The 18392-nt window shown below is 60.0% G+C and overlaps 1 protein-coding gene across 2 annotated transcripts; it reads right to left on the reverse strand.

The window, feature by feature from the left end:
• Positions 1-211: 211 nt before the first annotated feature.
• On the reverse strand, positions 212-3270 carry prmt6 (protein arginine methyltransferase 6). 2 transcript variants are annotated; one of them, XM_048557125.2, is made up of 2 exons: positions 1561-3270; positions 212-1333 (listed from the first exon to the last, which is right to left on the reverse strand). In XM_048557125.2, the coding sequence occupies exons 1-2, from the start codon at positions 3022-3024 to the stop codon at positions 1274-1276; spliced, it is 1524 nt and encodes a 507-aa protein (XP_048413082.1). In that variant the 5' UTR covers positions 3025-3270; the 3' UTR covers positions 212-1273. The 2 variants fall into 2 exon arrangements, with proteins under 2 accessions (XP_048413082.1, XP_059511393.1); XM_059655410.1 differs by having other exon boundaries at positions 214-3270.
• Positions 3271-18392: the final 15122 nt, after the last annotated feature.

Genomic DNA, 18392 nt, shown 5'->3' on the forward strand with positions numbered 1-18392 from the left:
GTAATGTGCAAAGCTAACTACAATAGGGCCAACTGTATACTATGATATACTCCCAGCCATCAGTATACTGTAATATGCATGCCCAGCCATACGTTTAGTGTAATATACCCACAGCTTACTACGTACAGTGATGCACATACACAGGGAACTGTATACTGTAATTCATACATAACCAACTATATGATCGAATGCTGCAGGAGACTTTTTGGGTTGAATGGCTTATTTCTGCCCCTATAATTTATGGTCTAATGTACAATAATACACACACACATAGCCAACTGTATACTGTGATACAAACACAATCCACTGTATATTGCAATATATGCCCACACAGCCAAACAATCATGAATGCATAAAGAAAAATAAACAGCACTTTGTTATGTTTTATAAATAAATAGTGTTCATTTCGACAATTCAACAAAATATCAAATTTGGTACAATTTAAAACACCAACAGCGTGACACACTTCTTTGGCCTGCTTGATACATAAAATATTATATGTCCATTTGGATATGGTAAGTGTTCTGTAACAACGCACCTCTTGGGGTTTTAGACCTCTCCCATAACACTTTCACAGTACACAAGAAAGGACAGGTTTAGTACTGGTTTTATCTCATTGTTGATACAGTGTTCAGAGCTCAATCAAACAATTTTAGAAAAGAGTCATTCGTTTCAGAAAGCTCAAAACTGTATGTGACTGAAAATTGATTGATCTATTAATATTTTCTGCAAGGGTTTGCAAAGGTACAAAGTTGCAATGGTACTTTGTGATGAACCAGTAAAGAAATTGCAAAAACACAAGTTAGCCAGCATTTAAAATTAAAAGTTGATGCTTCAAGTAAGATCCCTGTGATCCAACTGACATAGGATTTTCCAAAACAGTGACTTGTGTCTTATTTTCTTTCGAAATAGAACGTGGTCCTTTTCCTTTTCACAAGGATACTGAGGCTAACACTGACAGCAATCAGCTAAAACAGCACAAAGCAGTAATTAGTTTAGTTACCACTTGGGCTGCATGAATGCACCAGAAAATGTTTCAAGTGAGAGTCAATTTACTTTGCATGAACACTAACTCAGAGTAGGCAACTAGTAATTTACCATGAGAAACACCAGTGCAAAAATTCACATACAAGTTACATTGGAGCGACAAACCAAACAAAGTTTGTTCATTAAGTTATTAAAATTCTTAAGTATACATGCACGAATGGCAACTCAAAAGCAGCAACCATTCTGAATTAATTTATTTTTGTCCCACATTCATCAATCCAGCAAGTCAATGACATTTTAGGGCTGTATGTTTCTTCCTGACTTGCCCATTCCTTCCTTTGGCTCTCTGCATGGGTTAATTGAGTTAAGGCAATTTTTTCACAATGAGTCATTCAAAGAACAACTGAATCGTTTTGGAAAACAAACAGCAAAAACGTTTAACTGTTCAGGCACTTATGGGTCCATTTGGGTGCAAGCAGCGATAAAGTGTTACTCAAAGGAAGAGAAATCCTCCCCCATTTTAAATACTTTTGTTTTCTTTCCACTATCTCCAATCTCGTAAACCAAGGATACCCGGAGATGTCGTGGATTATCTACAGCTGGAGTTAAAGTTATTTTTCCTTTTATCACAGTATCCTGGAACACTTGCACAGGTTCATCCAGATAAAGCAAGGCCTGTTTCCAATGAGTTTCCTCTGCAAAAGGTGAGGTCGACAAAACAACTGGCTCAGATTCATCAGTGTTGGCATCAAATGTAACAGGGTTAGTTTCATTACTGAGATCAAATTCACAGAGATTGTCACCATTGGCTGTGACGGCAAAGCGGCTCTCAACAGTTCCATTGCTGATGTGTGCACTGGTTACACGGGATGTAAAGGCTTTGGCAGTGGACGCACGATGACCATTGTTGCTGGTTGCACACTGACTGTCAGCACGGGGACTGGTCCCTTGATGGCCATAAGAACAGCCACTGGTTGCATGCTGACCATCAGCACCACCACTGGTCATATGTTGTGCTTCATCAGGGCCACTAGTTGAACGTTGACCATCGTCGTGGTCACTGGTCGAGCGCTGACCATCGTCGTGGCCACTGGTGGCATGGACACCGCTTGGCCCACCATCGGTGTGGTCCGTGGGGGCGGACGTCGGGAAGATGACAGAAAACCAGATGGCGAAGGCATGCATGGTGGCGATGCCGAAGGCCGGGACCGAGAAGAGGCCGCCTAGCTCCTCGAGCTGCTGCTCGGTGACGGTGTAGAGGTCAACGGCGGCGAACATGGTGGGCCGGGCCAGGACGTCCTCGCCGTGCAGGCCGGTCACCACCATCTCGTCGGTCATGAGGCAGCGGCGGGCGAAGGCGGCCATGCAGGCCATGTCGACGCCGTGCTGCTCCTTGACTCCGTCCCAGAAGGAAAGGCGCTCGTGCAGGGCCGGGTCACTGACCGGGGCGATGTAGAGCTCGGCTCGGCACGGGAAGAGCAGGCCGCCCGGTTTGAGCCATCGGTCCCGGGCGTGCAGCACGCTGCGGAGCATCGACTCGTACATGAGGCCGTAGCCCATCCACTCGCTGACGATGGCGTCCACCCTCTCGGGCAGCTCGGCTTCCTCCACCCGGCCCCTCAGCACCCACACGCGGCCGCTCAGCCCGTTCGCCTCGACGACCTCGCGGGCGCGCTCCGCCATCACCGCGCTCGCCTCCGCCGCGTACACGCGCGCCGCTCCCGCCTGCGCGCAGAAGACGCTCAGGATGCCCGTGCCCGCGCCCACGTCCAGCACCGTGCGGTCCCGCAGCAGGCTCACTCGAGCCCGGGGCTCGAGCCCGGCCGCAGGCCGCAGGCCTCCCTGTAGGGCCCGGCGGTAGCAACCGGTCCGCGCCGAGTCCGCGATCATCTCCTCGTGGATCGACACGTCCGAGTACGAGTGGAAATAGGCTCCGTCCTGGCGGGCCCGGGCCTCGGGACCTGGCCCCCCGCTCCGCCGGGCCTCGGGCTCGGCCTCCAGCCGCGGCCTCTTCGCCTGATGCGGACCCGGCTCCATTTAGTTTCCGCTGGGTCCAGGCCTCATGGCGTTTCTAGGGCCCTCGGCTTGGGCCTGTCCAGCGCTGCCTGCCCCGGGAGCTGAAGTCTCGAACGCCGCGGAGAGCCACAGCCCGGGGCCGCCCCCTTCCATACCTGCCGGCCCCACCCCCTTCTCCCTCACACGCAGCAGCTGCCTGGGGGTGGGCTCGGGGCTGTCTGTCAGTCACCGAGGGCGCAGGGGTCTGTCTGTCTGTCAGTCAGTCACCGAGAGGGGAGGGGTCTGTCTGTCAGTCAGTCACCGAGAGGGGAGGGGTCTGTCTGTCAGTCTGTCACCGAGAGGGGAGGGGTCTGTCTGTCAGTCACCGAGAGGGCAGGGGTCTGTCTGTCTGACATCGAGAGGGCAGGGGTCTGTCTGACATCGAGAGGGCAGGGATCTGTCTGTCTGTCAGTCACCGAGAGAGGAGGGGTCTGTTTGTCTGTCACTGAGAGGGCCGGGGTCTGTCTGTCTGTCACCGAGTGGGGAGGGGTCGGTCTGTCTGTCTGTCCGTCAGTCACCGAGAGGGCAGGGGTCTGTCTGTCCGTCAGTCACCGAGAGGGCAGGGGTCTGTCTGTCTGACATCGAGAGGGCAGGGGTCTGTCTGTCTGTCAGTCACCGAGAGGGCAGGGATCTGTCTGTCTGTCAGTCACCGAGAGGGGAGGGGTCTGTCTGTCTGTCACCGAGAGGGGAGGGCTCTGTCTCCCACCGAGAGGGCAGGGGTCTGTCTGTCTGTCACTGAGAGGGCAGGGGTCTGTCTGTCTGTCTGTCACCGAGAGGGAAGGGGTCTGTCTGTCTGGTTGTCACCGAGAGGGAAGGGGTCTGTCTGTCTGGTTGTCACCGAGAGGGAAGGGGTCTGTCTGTCAGTCACCGGGAGGGCAGGGGTCAGTCAGTCAGTGAGAGGGCAGGGGTCTGTCAGTCACCGAGAGGGGAGGGGTCTGTCTGTCTGTCACCGAGAGGGGAGCGGTCTGTCTGTCCGTCAGTCACCGAGAGGGGAGGGCTCTGTCTCCCACCAAGAGGGCAGGGGTCTGTCTGTCAGTCACTGAGAGGGCAGGGGTCTATTTGCCTGTCACCGTGAGGGCAGGGGTCTGTCTGGCTGTCACCGAGAGGGCAGGGGTCTGTGTGACACGGAGAGGGCAGGGCTCTGTCGGTCACCGAGAGGGCAGGGGTCTGTCTGTCTGGTTGTCACCGAGAGGGAAGGGGTCTGTCTGTCAGTCACCGAGAGGGCAGGGGTTTGTCAGTCAGTCACTGAGAGGGCAGGGATCTGTCTGTCAGTCCCCGAGAGGGCAGGAGCCTTTCTGTCAGTCAGTCACTGAGAGGGCAGGGGTCTGTCTATCTGTCACCAAGAGGGCAGGGGCCTGTCAGTCACGGAGAGGGCCGGGGTCTGTCTGACTGTCTGTCACCGAGAGGGCAGGGGTCTGTCTGTCTGTCACTCAACGAAAGGGCCGGGTTATGTCAGTCAGTCACCGAGAGGGCAGGGGTCTGTCTGACATCGAGAGGGCAGGTGTCTGTCTGTCTGTCAGTCACCGAGAGGGCAGGGGTCTATTTGCCTGTCACCGAGAGGGCAGGGGTCTATTTGCCTGTCACCGTGAGGGCAGGGGTCTGTCTGGCTGTCACCGAGAGGGCAGGGGTCTGTGTGACACGGAGAGGGCAGGGCTCTGTCGGTCTGTCAGTCACCGAGAGGGCAGGGCTCTGTCGGTCTGTCAGTCACCGAGAGGGCAGGGGTCTGTCTGTCTGTCGCCGAGAGGGCAGGTGTCTGTCTGTCTGTCAGTCACCGAGAGGGCAGGGGTCTATCTGCCTGTCACCGTGAGGGCAGGGGTCTGTCTGTCAGTCACTGAGAGGGCAGGGGTCTGTCTGTCTGTTTGACACCGAGAGGGCAGGGGTCTGTCTGTCTGTCACCGTGAGGGCAGGGGTCTGTCTGTCTGTCACCGTGAGGGCAGGGGTCTGTCTGTCAGTCACCGAGAAGGCTGGGGTCTGTCAGTCACCGGAGGGCAGCGGTCTGTCAGTGACCGAGAGGGCAGCGGTCTGTCTGTCAGTGACCGAGAGGGCAGCGGTCTGTCAGTCAGTGACCGAGAGGGCAGCGGTCTGTCAGTCAGTGACCGAGAGGGCAGCGGTCTGTCAGTCAGTCACCGAGAGGGCAGCGGTCTGTCAGTCACCGAGCGAGCAGGGGTCTGTCAGTCACCGAGCAGGCAGGGATCTGTCTGTCAGTCACCGAGAGGGCAGGGGTCTGTCAGTCACCGAGAGGGCAGGAGTCTGTCTGTCTGTCAACGAAAGGGCAGCCATCAGTCTCTTTGTCAGTCACCGAGAGAGCAGGGGTCTGTCAGTCACCGAGCAGGCAGAGATCTGTCTGTCAGTCACCGAGAGGGCAGGGGCCTTTCTGTCAGTCAGTCACTGAGAGGGCAACGGCCTTTCTGTCAGTTAGTCACCGAAAGGGCAGCCGTCTGTCTGTCTGTCAGTCACCGAGAGGGCAGGGGTCTGTCAGTCCCCGAGAGGGCAGGGGTCTGTGTCTGTCGCCATGAGGGCAGCGGTCTGTTTGTCACCGAGAGGGCAGGGGTCTGTGTCTGTCGCCATGAGGGCAGCGGTCTGTCTGTCACCGAGAGGGCAAGTGTCTGTCTGTCTGTCAGTCACCGAGAGGGCAGGGGCCTTTCTGTCTGTCAGTCACCAAGAGATCAGGGGCCTGTCTGTCTGTCAGTCACCGAGAGGGCAGGTGTCTGTCTGTCTGTTTGACACCGAGAGGGCAGGGGTCTGTCTGTCAGTCACCGTGAGGGCAGGGGTCTGTCTGTCAGTCACCGAGAGGGCAGGGGTCTGTCAGTCAGTCACCGAGAGGGCAGCGGTCTGTCAGTCACCGAGAGGGCAGCGGTCTGTCAGTCACCGAGAGGGCAGCGGTCTGTCAATCACTGAGAGGGCAGCGGTCTGTCTGTCTGTCAGTGACCGAGAGGGCAGCGGTCTGTCAGTCACGGAGAGGGCAGCGGTCTGTCTGTCAGTCACCGAGAGGGCAGCGGTCTGTCAGTCACCGAGAGAGCAGGGGTCTGTCAGTCACCGAGCAGGCAGGGATCTGTCTGTCAGTCACCGAGAGGGCAGCGGTCTGTCAGTCACCGAGAAGGCAGGGATCTGTCTGTCAGTCACCGAGAGGGCAGGGGCCTGTCAGTCACCGAGAGGGCAGGGGTCTGTCAGTCACCGAGAGGGCAGGGGTCTGTCTGTCTGTCAACACGAGGGCAGGGGCCTGTCTGTCTGTCAGTCACCGAGAGGGCAGGGGTCTGTCAGTCACCGAGAGTGCAAAGGTCTGTCTGTCTCTCACTGAGAGGGCAGGAGTCTGTCTGTCTGTTTGTCAACGAAAGGGCAGCCATCAGTCTGTCTGTCAGTCAACGAGAGGGCAGGGGTCTGTCAGTTAGTCACTGAGAGGGCAGCGGTCTGTCAGTCACCGAGAGGGCAGGGGTCTGTCTGTCTGTCAGTCACCGAGAGGGCAGGGGTCTGTCTGTCTGTCAACACGAGGGCAGGGGCCTGTCTGTCTGTCAGTCACCGAGAGGGCAGGGGTCTGTCTGTCTGTTTGTCACTGAAAGGGCAGCATTCTGTCACTGAACGAGAGGGCCCGGGGTCTGTCAGTCTGTCACTGAGAGGGCAGGGGCCTGTCTGTCTGTTTGTCACTCAATGAGAGGCCCGGGGTCTGTCAGTCTGTCACTGAGAGGGCAGGGGTCTGTCAGTCACCGAGAGGTCACGGGTCTGTCTGTCTGTCTGTCACCGAGAGGGCAGGGGTCTGTCAGTCACCGAGAGGGCAGCGGTCTGTCTGTCTGTCACCGAGAGGGCAGGGGTCTGTCTGTCACCAAGAGGGCAGGGGTCTGTCTGTCACTGAGAGGACAGGGGTCTGTCTGTCTCTCACCGAGAGGGCAGGGGTCTGTCTGTCACTGAGAGGACAGGGGTCTGTCTGTCTGTCAATGACCGAGAGGGCAGAGCCCTGTCTGTCACCGAGAGGGCAGCGGTCTGTCTGTCTGTCACTGAGAGGGCAGGAGTCTGTCAGTCACGGAGAGGGCAGGGGTCTGTCTGACAGTCTGTCACCGAGAGGGCAGGGATCTGTCTGTCTGTGAGTCACCGAGAGGGGAGGGGTCTGTCTGTCTGTCACCGAGAGGGCAGGGGTCTGTTTGTCTGTCACTGAGAGGGCCGGGGTCTGTCTGTCTGTCTGTCCGTCAGTCACCGAGAGGGCAGGAGTCTGTCTGTCTCCCACCGAGAGGGGAGGGCTCTGTCTCCCACCGAGAGGGCAGGGCTCTGTCTCCCACCGAGAGGGCAGGGGTCTGTCTGTCTGTCACTGAGAGGGCCGGGGTCTGTCTGTCTCCCACCGAGAGGGCAGGGGTCTGTCTGTCAGTCACTGAGAGGGCAGGGGTCTGTCTGTCTCCCACCGAGAGGGCAGGGGTCTGTCTGTCAGTCACTGAGAGGGCAGGGGTCTATTTGCCTGTCACCGTGAGGGCAGGGGTCTGTCTGGCTGTCACCGAGAGGGCAGGGGTCTGTCGGTCACCGAGAGGGCAGGGGTCTGTCTGTCTGTCACCAAGAGGGCAGGGGCCTGTCTGTCACCGAGAGGGCAGGGGTCTGTCTGTCTGGTTGTCACCGAGAGGGAAGGGGTCTGTCTGTCAGTCACCGGGAGGGCAGGGGTCAGTCAGTCACCGAGAGGGCAGCGGTCTGTCTGTCTGTCAGTCACCGAGAGGGCAGGGGTTTGTCAGTCAGTCACTGAGAGGGCAGGGATCTGTCTGTCAGTCCCCGAGAGGGCAGGAGCCTTTCTGTCAGTCAGTCACTGAGAGGGCAGGGGTCTGTCTATCTGTCACCGAGAGGGCAGGGGGTCTGTATGTCTGTCACTCAACGAGAGGGCCGGGTTATGTCAGTCAGTCACCGAGAGGGCAGGGGTCTGTCAGTCACCAAGAGGGCAGGGGTCTGTCTGTCTGTCTGTCTGTCACCGAGAGGGCAGAGGTCTCTCTGTCTGTAACTGAGAGGGCAGGGCTCTGTCTCTCTGTCAGTCACCGAGAGGGCAGGGGTCTGTCTGACACCGAGAGGGCAGGGGTCTGTCTGACACCGAGAGGGCAGGGGTCTGTCTGACACCGAGAGGGCAGGGGTCTGTCTGACACCGAGAGGGCAGGGGTCTGTCTGACACCGAGAGGGCAGGTGTCTGTCTGACATCGAGAGGGCAGGGCTCTGTCCGTCTGTCAGTCACCGAGAGGGCAGGGCTCTGTCCGTCTGTCAGTCACCGAGAGGGCAGGGGTCTGTCTGTCTGTCACCAAGAGGGCAGGGGCCTGTCTGTCTGTCGGTCACCGAGAGGGCAGGGGTCTATTTGCCTGTCACCGAGAGGGCAGGGGTCTGTCTGTCGCCGAGAGGGGAGGGGTCTGTCTGTCTGTCAGTCACCGAGAGGGCAGGGGTCTGTCTGTCTGTCACCGAGAGGGCAGGGGTCTGTCTGACACCGAGAGGGCAGGGGTCTGTCTGACACCGAGAGGGCAGGGGTCTGTCTGTCTGTCTGACACCGAGAGGGCAGGGGTCTGTCTGACACCGAGAGGGCAGGTGTCTGTCTGTCTGTTTGACACCGAGAGGGCAGGGGTCTGTCTGTCAGTCACCGTGAGGGCAGGGGTCTGTCTGTCAGTCACCGTGAGGGCAGGGGTCTGTCTGTCAGTCACCGAGAGGGCAGGGGTCTGTCTGTCAGTCACCGAGAGGGCAGGGGTCTGTCAGTCAGTCACCGAGAAGGCTGGGGTCTGTCAGTCACCGAGAGGGCAGCGGTCTGTCAGTCACCGAGAGGGCAGCGGTCTGTCAGTCACCGAGAGGGCAGCGGTCTGTCAGTCACCGAGAGGGCAGCGGTCTGTCAATCACTGAGAGGGCAGCGGTCTGTCTGTCTGTCAGTGACCGAGAGGGCAGCGGTCTGTCAGTCAGTCACCGAGAGGGCAGCGGTCTGTCAGTCAGTCACCGAGAGGGCAGCGGTCTGTCAGTCACCGAGAGGGCAGCGGTCTGTCTGTCTGTCAACGAAAGGGCAGCCATCAGTCTCTCTGTCAGTCACCGAGAGAGCAGGGGTCTGTCAGTCACCGAGCAGGCAGGGATCTGTCTGTCAGTCACCGAGAGGGCAGGGGCCTTTCTGTCAGTCAGTCACTGAGAGGGCAACGGCCTTTCTGTCAGTCACCGAGAGGGCAGGGGTCTGTCAGTCCCCGAGAGGGCAGGGGTCTGTTTGTCTGTCACTGAGAGGGCCGGGGTCTGTCTGTCTGTCTGTCCGTCAGTCACCGAGAGGGCAGGAGTCTGTCTGTCTGTCACCAAGAGGGCCGGGGTCTGTCTGTCTGTCTGTCCGTCAGTCACCGAGAGGGCAGGAGTCTGTCTGTCTCCCACCGAGAGGGCAGGGCTCTGTCTCCCACCGAGAGGGCAGGGCTCTGTCTCCCACCGAGAGGGCAGGGCTCTGTCTCCCACCGAGAGGGCAGGGCTCTGTCTCCCACCGAGAGGGCAGGGCTCTGTCTCCCACCGAGAGGGCAGGGCTCTGTCTCCCACCGAGAGGGCAGGGCTCTGTCTCCCACCGAGAGGGCAGGGCTCTGTCTCCCACCGAGAGGGCAGGGCTCTGTCTCCCACCGAGAGGGCAGGGCTCTGTCTCCCACCGAGAGGGCAGGGCTCTGTCTCCCACCGAGAGGGCAGGGCTCTGTCTGTCTGTCACCGAGAGGGCCGGGCTCTGTCTCCCACCGAGAGGGCAGGGCTCTGTCTGTCTGTCACCGAGAGGGCCGGGCTCTGTCTGTCTGTCACCGAGAGGGCCGGGGTCTGTCTCCCACCGAGAGGGCAGGGCTCTGTCTGTCTGTCACCGAGAGGGCCGGGCTCTGTCTGTCTGTCACCGAGAGGGCCGGGGTCTGTCTGTCTGTCACCGAGAGGGCCGGGGTCTGTCTCCCACCGAGAGGGCAGGGCTCTGTCTGTCTGTCACCGAGAGGGCCGGGCTCTGTCTCCCACCGAGAGGGCAGGGCTCTGTCTGTCTGTCACCGAGAGGGCCGGGCTCTGTCTGTCTGTCACCGAGAGGGCCGGGGTCTGTCTCCCACCGAGAGGGCAGGGCTCTGTCTGTCTGTCACCGAGAGGGCCGGGCTCTGTCTGTCTGTCACCGAGAGGGCCGGGGTCTGTCTCCCACCGAGAGGGCCGGGCTCTGTCTGTCTGTCACCGAGAGGGCCGGGGTCTGTCTCCCACCGAGAGGGCAGGGCTCTGTCTGTCTGTCACCGAGAGGGCAGGGCTCTGTCTGTCTGTCACCGAGAGGGCAGGGCTCTGTCTGTCTGTCACCGAGAGGGCCGGGGTCTGTCTGTCTGTCACCGAGAGGGCCGGGGTCTGTCTCCCACCGAGAGGGCAGGGCTCTGTCTGTCTGTCACCGAGAGGGCCGGGGTCTGTCTCCCACCGAGAGGGCAGGGCTCTGTCTGTCTGTCACCGAGAGGGCCGGGGTCTGTCTCCCACCGAGAGGGCAGGGGTCTGTCTGTCTGTCACCGAGAGGGCCGGGGTCTGTCTCCCACCGAGAGGGCAGGGGTCTGTCTGTCACCGAGAGGGCCGGGGTCTGTCTCCCACCGAGAGGGCAGGGGTCTGTCTGTCTGTCACCGAGAGGGCCGGGGTCTGTCTCCCACCGAGAGGGCAGGGGTCTGTCTGTCTGTCACCGAGAGGGCCGGGGTCTGTCTCCCACCGAGAGGGCAGGGGTCTGTCTGTCTGTCACCGAGAGGGCCGGGGTCTGTCTCCCACCGAGAGGGCAGGGGTCTGTCTGTCTGTCACCGAGAGGGCCGGGGTCTGTCTCCCACCGAGAGGGCCGGGGTCTGTCTGTCTCCCACCGAGAGGGCCGGGCTCTGTCTCCCACCGAGAGGGCAGGGCTCTGTCTCCCACCGAGAGGGCAGGGCTCTGTCTCCCACCGAGAGGGCAGGGCTCTGTCTCCCACCGAGAGGGCAGGGCTCTGTCTGTCTCCCACCGAGAGGGCCGGGGTCTGTCTGTCTGTCACCGAGAGGGCCGGGGTCTGTCTCCCACCGAGAGGGCAGGGGTCTGTCTGTCAGTCACTGAGAGGGCAGGGGTCTATTTGCCTGTCACCGAGAGGGCCGGGGTCTGTCTCCCACCGAGAGGGCAGGGGTCTGTCTGTCAGTCACTGAGAGGGCAGGGGTCTATTTGCCTGTCACCGTGAGGGCAGGGGTCTGTCTGGCTGTCACCGAGAGGGCAGGGGTCTGTGTGACACGGAGAGGGCAGGGCTCTGTCGGTCACCGAGAGGGCAGGGGTCTGTCTGTCTGGTTGTCACCGAGAGGGAAGGGGTCTGTCTGTCAGTCACCGGGAGGGCAGGGGTCAGTCAGTCACCGAGAGGGCAGCGGTCTGTCTGTCTGTCAGTCACCGGGAGGGCAGGGGTCAGTCAGTCACTGAGAGGGCAGGGGTCTGTCAGTCACCGAGAGGGCAGCGGTCTGTCTGTCTGTCAGTCACCGGGAGGGCAGGGGCCAGTCAGTCACCGAGAGGGCAGCGGTCTGTCTGTCTGTCAGTCACCGAGAGGGCAGGGGTTTGTCAGTCAGTCACTGAGAGGGCAGGGATCTGTCTGTCAGTCCCCGAGAGGGCAGGAGCCTTTCTGTCAGTCAGTCACTGAGAGGGCAGGGGTCTGTCTATCTGTCACCGAGAGGGCAGGGGGTCTGTCTGTCTGTCACTCAACGAGAGGGCCGGGTTATGTCAGTCAGTCACCGAGAGGGCAGGGGTCTGTCAGTCACCAAGAGGGCAGGGGTCTGTCTGTCTGTAACTGAGAGGGCAGGGCTCTGTCTCTCTGTCAGTCACCGAGAGGGCAGGGGTCTGTCTGACATCGAGAGGGCAGGTGTCTGTCAGTCACCGAGAGGGCAGGGTCTATTTGCCTGTCACCGAGAGGGCAGGGGTCTGTCTGTCAGTCACCGAGAGGGCAGGGGTCTGTCTGGCTGTCACCGAGAGGGCAGGGGTCTGTGTGACACGGAGAGGGCAGGGCTCTGTCGGTCTGTCAGTCACCGAGAGGGCAGGGCTCTGTCGGTCTGTCTGTCGCCGAGAGGGCAGGGCTCTGTCGGTCTGTCTGTCGCCGAGAGCGGAGGGGTCTGTCTGTCTGTCAGTCACCGAGAGGGCAGGGGTCTGTCTGTCTGTCACCGAGAGGGGAGGGGTCTGTCTGACACCGAGAGGGCAGGTGTCTGTCTGACATCGAGAGGGCAGGTGTCTGTCTGTCTGTTTGACACCGAGAGGGCAGGGGTCTGTCTGTCTGTCACTGAGAGGGCAGGGGTCTGTCTGTCTGTCACTGAGAGGGCAGGGGTCTGTCAGTCACCGAGAGGTCACGGGTCTGTCTGTCTGTCACCGAGAGGGCAGGGGTCTGTCAGTCACTGAGAGGGCAGCGGTCTGTCAGTCACTGAGAGGGCAGCGGTCTGTCTGTCTGTCAGTGACCGAGAGGGCAGCGGTCTGTCTGTCTGTCAGTGACCGAGAGGGCAGCGGTCTGTCTGTCTGTCAGTGACCGAGAGGGCAGCGGTCTGTCAGTCAGTCACCGAGAGGGCAGCGGTCTGTCAGTCACCGAGAGGGCAGGGGTCTGTCTGTCTGTCAACGAAAGGGCAGCCATCAGTCTCTCTGTCAGTCACCGAGAGAGCAGGGGTCTGTCAGTCACCGAGCAGGCAGGGATCTGTCTGTCAGTCACCGAGAGGGCAACGGCCTTTCTGTCAGTCACCGAGAGGGCAGGGGTCTGTCAGTCCCCGAGAGGGCAGGGGTCTGTGTCTGTCACCATGAGGGCAGCGGTCTGTCTGTCACCGAGAGGGCAGGGGTCTGTGTCTGTCGCCATGAGGGCAGCGGTCTGTCTGTCACCGAGAGGGCAAGTGTCTGGCAGGGGCCTTTCTGTCTGTCAGTCACCAAGAGATCAGGGGCCTTTCTGTCTGTCAGTCAACGAGAGGGCAGGGGTCTGTATCTATCACCGAGAGGGCAGGTGTCTGTCTGTCTGTCAATGACCGAGAGGGCAGGGGCCTGTCTGTCACCGAGATGGCAGCGGTCTGTCTGTCTGTCTGTCAGTCGCCGAGAGGGCAGGGACCTGTCTGTCAGTCGCTGAGATGGCAGGGGCCTGTCTGTCATTCACCGAGAGGGCAGGGGCCTTTCTGTCTGTCAGTCACCGAGAGGGCACGGGTCTGTCTGTCTGTCACCGAGAGGGCAGGGATCTGTCAGTCACCGAGAGGGCAGCGGTCTGTCTGTCTGTCAGTCACCGAGAGGGCAGGGGTCTGTCTGTCAATGACCGAGAGGGCAGGGGCCTCTCTGTCACCGAGATGGCAGCGGTCTGTCTGTTTGTCTGTCAGTCGCCGAGAGGGCAGGGGTTTGTCAGTCACTGAGAAGGCAGGGACATGTCTGTCACAGAGAGGACAGGGGTCTGTCTGTCTGTCGCTGAGATGGCAGGGATCTGTCTGTCAGTCACCGAGAGGGCAGGGGCCTTTCTGTCAGTCAGTCACTGAGAGGGCAAGGGTCTGTCTGTCAGTCACTGAGAGGGCAGGGATCTGTCAGTCACCGAGAGGGCAGCGGTCTGTCTGTCTGTCAGTCACCGAGAGGGCAGCGGTCTGTCTGTCTGTCAGTCACCGAGAGGGCAGGGGTCTGTCTGTCTGTCAACACGAGGGCAGGGGCCTGTCTGTCTGTCAGTCACCGAGAGGGCAGGGGTCTGTCAGTCACCGAGAGGGCAGGGGTCTGTCTGTCTGTCAACACGAGGGCAGGGGCCTGTCTGTCTGTCAGTCACCGAGAGGGCAGGGGTCTGTCAGTCACCGAGAGTGCAAAGGTCTGTCTGTCTCTCACTGAGAGGGCAGGAGTCTGTCTGTCTGTTTGTCAACGAAAGGGCAGCCATCAGTCTGTCTGTCAGTCAACGAGAGGGCAGGGGTCTGTCAGTTAGTCACTGAGAGGGCAGCGGTCTGTCAGTCACCGAGAGGGCAGGGGTCTGTCTGTCTGTCAGTCACCGAGAGGGCAGGGGTCTGTCTGTCTGTCAACACGAGGGCAGGGGCCTGTCTGTCTGTCAGTCACCGAGAGGGCAGGGGTCTGTCTGTCTGTTTGTCACTGAAAGGGCAGCATTCTGTCACTGAACGAGAGGGCCGGGGTATGTCATTCTATCACTGAGAGGGCCGGGGTCTGTCAGTCAGTCACCGAGAGGGCAGGGGCCTGTCTGTCTGTTTGTCACTCAATGAGAGGCCCGGGGTCTGTCAGTCTGTCACTGAGAGGGCAGGGGTCTGTCAGTCACCGAGAGGTCACGGGTCTGTCTGTCTGTCTGTCACTGAGAGTGCAGAGGTCTGTCTGTCTGTCACCGAGAGGGCAGGGGTCTGTCTGTCACCAAGAGGGCAGGGGACTGTCTGTCACTGAGAGGACAGGGGTCTGTCTGTCTGTCAATGACCGAGAGGGCAGAGCCCTGTCTGTCACCGAGAGGGCAGCGGTCTGTCTGTCAGTCACCGAGAGGGCAGGGGTCTGTCTGTCTGTCACTGAGAGGGCAGGAGTCTGTCTGTTACCGAGAGGGCAGGGGTATGTCTGTCACTGAGAGGGCAGGAGTCTATCTGTCTGTCACTGAGAGGGCAGGGATCTGTCTGTCAGTCCCCGAGAGGGCAGGAGCCTTTCTGTCAGTCAGTCACTGAGAGGGCAGGGGTCTGTCTGTCTGTCAGTCACCGAGAGGGCAGGGGTCTGTCTATCTGTCACCAAGAGGGCAGGGGCCTGTCTGACATCGAGAGGGCAGGGGTCTGTCTGTCTGTCAGTCACCGAGAGGGCAGGGGTCTGTCTATCTGTCACCAAGAGGGCAGGGGCCTGTCTGTCTGTCACTCAATGAGAGGGCCGGGTTATGTCAGTCAGTCACCGAGAGGGCAGGGGTCAGTCAGTCACCGAGAGGGTAGAGGTCTCTCTGTCTGTCACTGAGAGGGCAGGGGCCTGTCTGTCAGTCAGTCACCGAGAGGGCAGGGGTCTGTCAGTCACCGAGAGGGCAGGGCTCTGTCTGTCTGTTTGTCACCGAAAGGGCAGGGGTTTGTCAGTCAGTCACTGAGAGGGCAGGGATCTGTCTGTCAGTCCCCGAGAGGGCAGGAGCCTTTCTGTCAGTCAGTCACTGAGAGGGCAGGGGTCTGTCTATCTGTCACCGAGAGGGCAGGGGGTCTGTCTGTCTGTCACTCAACGAGAGGGCCGGGTTATGTCAGTCAGTCACCGAGAGGGCAGGGGTCTGTCAGTCACCAAGAGGGCAGGGGTCTGTCTGTCTGTAACTGAGAGGGCAGGGCTCTGTCTCTCTGTCAGTCACCGAGAGGGCAGGGGTCTGTCTGACATCGAGAGGGCAGGTGTCTGTCAGTCACCGAGAGGGCAGGGTCTATTTGCCTGTCACCGAGAGGGCAGGGGTCTGTCTGTCAGTCACCGAGAGGGCAGGGGTCTGTCTGGCTGTCACCGAGAGGGCAGGGGTCTGTGTGACACGGAGAGGGCAGGGCTCTGTCGGTCTGTCAGTCACCGAGAGGGCAGGGCTCTGTCGGTCTGTCTGTCGCCGAGAGGGCAGGGCTCTGTCGGTCTGTCTGTCGCCGAGAGCGGAGGGGTCTGTCTGTCTGTCAGTCACCGAGAGGGCAGGGGTCTGTCTGTCTGTCACCGAGAGGGGAGGGGTCTGTCTGACACCGAGAGGGCAGGTGTCTGTCTGACATCGAGAGGGCAGGTGTCTGTCTGTCTGTTTGACACCGAGAGGGCAGGGGTCTGTCTGTCTGTCACTGAGAGGGCAGGGGTCTGTCTGTCTGTCACTGAGAGGGCAGGGGTCTGTCAGTCACCGAGAGGTCACGGGTCTGTCTGTCTGTCACCGAGAGGGCAGGGGTCTGTCAGTCACTGAGAGGGCAGCGGTCTGTCAGTCACTGAGAGGGCAGCGGTCTGTCTGTCTGTCAGTGACCGAGAGGGCAGCGGTCTGTCTGTCTGTCAGTGACCGAGAGGGCAGCGGTCTGTCTGTCTGTCAGTGACCGAGAGGGCAGCGGTCTGTCAGTCAGTCACCGAGAGGGCAGCGGTCTGTCAGTCACCGAGAGGGCAGGGGTCTGTCTGTCTGTCAACGAAAGGGCAGCCATCAGTCTCTCTGTCAGTCACCGAGAGAGCAGGGGTCTGTCAGTCACCGAGCAGGCAGGGATCTGTCTGTCAGTCACCGAGAGGGCAACGGCCTTTCTGTCAGTCACCGAGAGGGCAGGGGTCTGTCAGTCCCCGAGAGGGCAGGGGTCTGTGTCTGTCACCATGAGGGCAGCGGTCTGTCTGTCACCGAGAGGGCAGGGGTCTGTGTCTGTCGCCATGAGGGCAGCGGTCTGTCTGTCACCGAGAGGGCAAGTGTCTGGCAGGGGCCTTTCTGTCTGTCAGTCACCAAGAGATCAGGGGCCTTTCTGTCTGTCAGTCAACGAGAGGGCAGGGGTCTGTATCTATCACCGAGAGGGCAGGTGTCTGTCTGTCTGTCAATGACCGAGAGGGCAGGGGCCTGTCTGTCACCGAGATGGCAGCGGTCTGTCTGTCTGTCTGTCAGTCGCCGAGAGGGCAGGGACCTGTCTGTCAGTCGCTGAGATGGCAGGGGCCTGTCTGTCATTCACCGAGAGGGCAGGGGCCTTTCTGTCTGTCAGTCACCGAGAGGGCACGGGTCTGTCTGTCTGTCACCGAGAGGGCAGGGATCTGTCAGTCACCGAGAGGGCAGCGGTCTGTCTGTCTGTCAGTCACCGAGAGGGCAGGGGTCTGTCTGTCAATGACCGAGAGGGCAGGGGCCTCTCTGTCACCGAGATGGCAGCGGTCTGTCTGTTTGTCTGTCAGTCGCCGAGAGGGCAGGGGTTTGTCAGTCACTGAGAAGGCAGGGACATGTCTGTCACAGAGAGGACAGGGGTCTGTCTGTCTGTCGCTGAGATGGCAGGGATCTGTCTGTCAGTCACCGAGAGGGCAGGGGCCTTTCTGTCAGTCAGTCACTGAGAGGGCAAGGGTCTGTCTGTCAGTCACTGAGAGGGCAGGGATCTGTCAGTCACCGAGAGGGCAGCGGTCTGTCTGTCTGTCAGTCACCGAGAGGGCAGCGGTCTGTCTGTCTGTCAGTCACCGAGAGGGCAGGGGTCTGTCTGTCTGTCAACACGAGGGCAGGGGCCTGTCTGTCTGTCAGTCACCGAGAGGGCAGGGGTCTGTCAGTCACCGAGAGGGCAGGGGTCTGTCTGTCTGTCAACACGAGGGCAGGGGCCTGTCTGTCTGTCAGTCACCGAGAGGGCAGGGGTCTGTCAGTCACCGAGAGTGCAAAGGTCTGTCTGTCTCTCACTGAGAGGGCAGGAGTCTGTCTGTCTGTTTGTCAACGAAAGGGCAGCCATCAGTCTGTCTGTCAGTCAACGAGAGGGCAGGGGTCTGTCAGTTAGTCACTGAGAGGGCAGCGGTCTGTCAGTCACCGAGAGGGCAGGGGTCTGTCTGTCTGTCAGTCACCGAGAGGGCAGGGGTCTGTCTGTCTGTCAACACGAGGGCAGGGGCCTGTCTGTCTGTCAGTCACCGAGAGGGCAGGGGTCTGTCTGTCTGTTTGTCACTGAAAGGGCAGCATTCTGTCACTGAACGAGAGGGCCGGGGTATGTCATTCTATCACTGAGAGGGCCGGGGTCTGTCAGTCAGTCACCGAGAGGGCAGGGGCCTGTCTGTCTGTTTGTCACTCAATGAGAGGCCCGGGGTCTGTCAGTCTGTCACTGAGAGGGCAGGGGTCTGTCAGTCACCGAGAGGTCACGGGTCTGTCTGTCTGTCTGTCACTGAGAGTGCAGAGGTCTGTCTGTCTGTCACCGAGAGGGCAGGGGTCTGTCTGTCACCAAGAGGGCAGGGGACTGTCTGTCACTGAGAGGACAGGGGTCTGTCTGTCTGTCAATGACCGAGAGGGCAGAGCCCTGTCTGTCACCGAGAGGGCAGCGGTCTGTCTGTCAGTCACCGAGAGGGCAGGGGTCTGTCTGTCTGTCACTGAGAGGGCAGGAGTCTGTCTGTTACCGAGAGGGCAGGGGTATGTCTGTCACTGAGAGGGCAGGAGTCTATCTGTCTGTCACTGAGAGGGCAGGGATCTGTCTGTCAGTCCCCGAGAGGGCAGGAGCCTTTCTGTCAGTCAGTCACTGAGAGGGCAGGGGTCTGTCTGTCTGTCAGTCACCGAGAGGGCAGGGGTCTGTCTATCTGTCACCAAGAGGGCAGGGGCCTGTCTGACATCGAGAGGGCAGGGGTCTGTCTGTCTGTCAGTCACCGAGAGGGCAGGGGTCTGTCTATCTGTCACCAAGAGGGCAGGGGCCTGTCTGTCTGTCACTCAATGAGAGGGCCGGGTTATGTCAGTCAGTCACCGAGAGGGCAGGGGTCAGTCAGTCACCGAGAGGGTAGAGGTCTCTCTGTCTGTCACTGAGAGGGCAGGGGCCTGTCTGTCAGTCAGTCACCGAGAGGGCAGGGGTCTGTCA

The sequence above is a fragment of the Stegostoma tigrinum genome, chromosome 27, assembly GCF_030684315.1.
Source record: "Stegostoma tigrinum isolate sSteTig4 chromosome 27, sSteTig4.hap1, whole genome shotgun sequence".
Lineage (NCBI taxonomy): Eukaryota > Metazoa > Chordata > Chondrichthyes > Orectolobiformes > Stegostomatidae > Stegostoma > Stegostoma tigrinum.